The sequence below is a fragment of the Cyprinodon variegatus genome, unplaced genomic scaffold, assembly GCF_000732505.1.
Source record: "Cyprinodon variegatus isolate N-32 unplaced genomic scaffold, C_variegatus-1.0 Scaffold222, whole genome shotgun sequence".
Taxonomy (NCBI): domain Eukaryota; kingdom Metazoa; phylum Chordata; class Actinopteri; order Cyprinodontiformes; family Cyprinodontidae; genus Cyprinodon; species Cyprinodon variegatus.
The window spans coordinates 121,324-124,097 of record NW_015150675.1 but is presented as its reverse complement, the minus strand read 5'-3'; the positions used below and the strand labels follow the sequence as shown (position 1 = coordinate 124,097).

The 2,774-nt window shown below is 48.2% G+C and overlaps 1 protein-coding gene across 1 annotated transcript in view; it reads left to right on the top strand.

The window, feature by feature from the left end:
• Positions 1–2,774, top strand: part of mms22l (MMS22 like, DNA repair protein) — a 29,277-nt gene that overhangs the window by 7,785 nt on the left and 18,718 nt on the right. The window contains exons 10-12 of the mRNA XM_015380814.1: positions 387–449; positions 530–649; positions 728–963. Coding sequence (XP_015236300.1) covers positions 387–449; positions 530–649; positions 728–963 — 419 coding nt within the window. The remainder of the gene's footprint in view (positions 1–386; positions 450–529; positions 650–727; positions 964–2,774) is intronic.

The window sequence follows — 2,774 nt, the reverse complement described above, 5'->3', positions numbered from 1 at the left end:
AAAACAATCCACTAGACTCTGTTTCCAAGTTTGAAGACGTTTTGCTTCCCATCCAAGAAGCTTTTTCAATTCAAAATTGAAATGAAATGAATGGATGGGAAGCAAAACGTCTTCAAACTTGGAAACAAAGTCCAGTGGATTTAAATAATAAAAAAAAAAATTTTGTTTTTTGGAATGACTATGACCTGGATGACTGAGAACCTTCACCAGCAGTTTGAAATAAGACGTCATCAAAGTAAAGTTACATCAGAAGTGTCTAATGTGCCACATCATTAGTTTGGACTGTGATACATACAAGGTTCCTAAAATATCCAACATGTAGTTTTGGTTTAATTAATGAAAAAGGAGAATAAATGTTATTATAAATCTGTTATTTGTGATTTCAGGATCATTTGGGGGATAACTGGACGTTTGTGGAGGGGCTTCTGAAGATGACCTGTAACCCGAGGGTTAGCAGACTCCAGATTTATTTTCATTAATCTGTATCCATTGGATGGTTAAGCTAAATGGATCTGGCCTTTAACCGTAGGGTGGATTTGCAGAGGAACAGGTCAGGATGCATGTCCACTGCTGCCTCAGTCTGAGTCTGCTGTGGGAGCCCAGCACCGCCGCCGTCTCCACACTCTGGGAGTACTACAGCAAGAACCTGGTAAGAGCAAAACCTGGAAACCAAACGGTTTTGGTCGCTTTTTGTGAACTAACGCCCTGATCTGTCGCCCCTCTCCAGAACGCCTCGTTCACCGTGCCGTGGTTGGGGGTGGCAGGCCTGGGATCGCTGTGCAAGACGCCTCTGGCTTTGTTGGAGCAGGCGCGCAGCTGCTGCTCCCCCGCTGCCCTGCGCTCCCCGGGTCACACCCAGCTCTATCGCTCTGCCAACTCCTTCCACATCTTCCTCCGAGTGCTGGCGCTGTGCCTGGGCCAGGACAAGGCTGGTGGCGCCCCGCAGAGGCAGATCAAAGGGAGGTAAGGATGGAGGGAGGACTTCTTGCTCCCACCTTGAAAAGCAGGAATTACACACAAGCAGCTGTCTTAACATCACAACTATGGTAAAGTGGGATTTGGGCTTTTTGGACCGCTGTGGACTAGGATTTAAAAGATTATCTTCTCCTTCCTTCATCTTCAGACGTGTGATTTGTTTTAACAGCTGTTTGGGATTTGTGCCTGCGGGTGTGTAGATGCGTACCTGCAGCAACGCTCCAACCAATGTGTTTGCCAACTCTCATATATCGGAGTTGCGTTTGTGTGCGAGCCAGGAGGTTCTCCCAGGCTTCGCTCGGACCCACCAGCAGAGCAGGTGTCTCAGGAGTCAACCACCTGCTCCTCAGCACAGGCCAGGCCCGAGGAGACCACCGTCGGCTGCACACGCTCGCAAACAACAGCCCACCTGCTCTCTGGAACAGAGACTCGGTTTATCCGGCTGTTGGGGGGGCGGGGGCTGAAAACCAAACATTTAGCTCATCAGAACCATGAGCTGGACCAAGGCGGCTCCGTGCCAGAGAGCAGCAGCCGCAGATAAATCCGCCTAATGACTTCCCTCTGTCTGGAATGTGCTCAGCAGCCCCGCAGACATGGGGGCTAATTAGCTAACGAGCACAGTGGTTAATTCCCCTTAACGAAACGCCGCCGCTTTCCAACACGGATCCGGCGTGGAGCTTGGGTGGTTCCAAGGAATCAGGAGGGATGAGGGTCGGTGGACGGCCTGCCAGGAGCTGGGGCGGGTCCAGAATGAACCTGTCAGATGAGCAGTTGGGGCGGCGGGGAGAAGACGGAGAAAGCTCCCCAGCAGACCGCTTGTGTCCCCTTACGTATCACCCTCTCATCTGTTTAATTCTCCTTTGAGCTCTGGCCGCATCATGGCCACTTTCTCCTTTTTACGGCTTCTGTGGGCGCCCCCCTTCCTCTTGATTTGAAGCAATCCTTTCGTATCCGTCATACCTCTTACTCCTCAGTTTGTCTCAGGCTTGTTTGTGTTTTGACCCAAACGGCAGATCATGCTCACCTGTGTGGGCTGCAGCTGTGTTTTTTTTTTTTTTTCTTTGGGTGGGGGTGTTCTGTGTTCTTCTGCCAGGGAAGCAAACAGTGAGCTGGATGTGTGGCGACGGTTATACGTGTGTGTGTGGATGTGTGTGAGGATTTATTGATCTTTCTGTGGTGTTGCAGTAAATTGGTTTGGCTGTAGAGAGAGGGACGGAGCACCTACTGCTGCGCGTCTGAGTGTCTCTGACATTTAACATGATCTTTAAAGGCATTTCTCCACGGTGCCCGCAGGATCTAACAGCGTGCTGGGTGGTTCTCCATTCTTACTCACTCTCCTGCTTATTCCTTCGCCCTGAAACACACAGACTGCAGCAGGGCAGGTCGGTCTCTACTCTGGAGCTGAGAGGCTGATGGATACACAAAAATCATTTATTTTACTTAAAGTCGTAGGGAAATCATATTTAAATGTCAAATCATTCTGGCTTAAACATGTATATAAATGTACTCTTTATCAGACCATATTGTCCCAAAATATAGGAAATTTCTATAAAAAAAAAAAAATCCTGTCTTAAAATCTGTGGGGTTTTTTCTCATTATCTTATGCAGGCCAGTTAGTTATACGTCAGCCTGAACACCTAAATTCGGCCAATCATATATCAAGGGTCATCTGTCAATCAAAGTTTTTTGGTCATAGCATCTTGATTCATATGTTGCAGCTAATATATGCAACGGTTGAAATAAGAAATAAGAATTATTTACTTCTACACCAAACCAAGCTTCTGTCGCCCTGGCGTCCT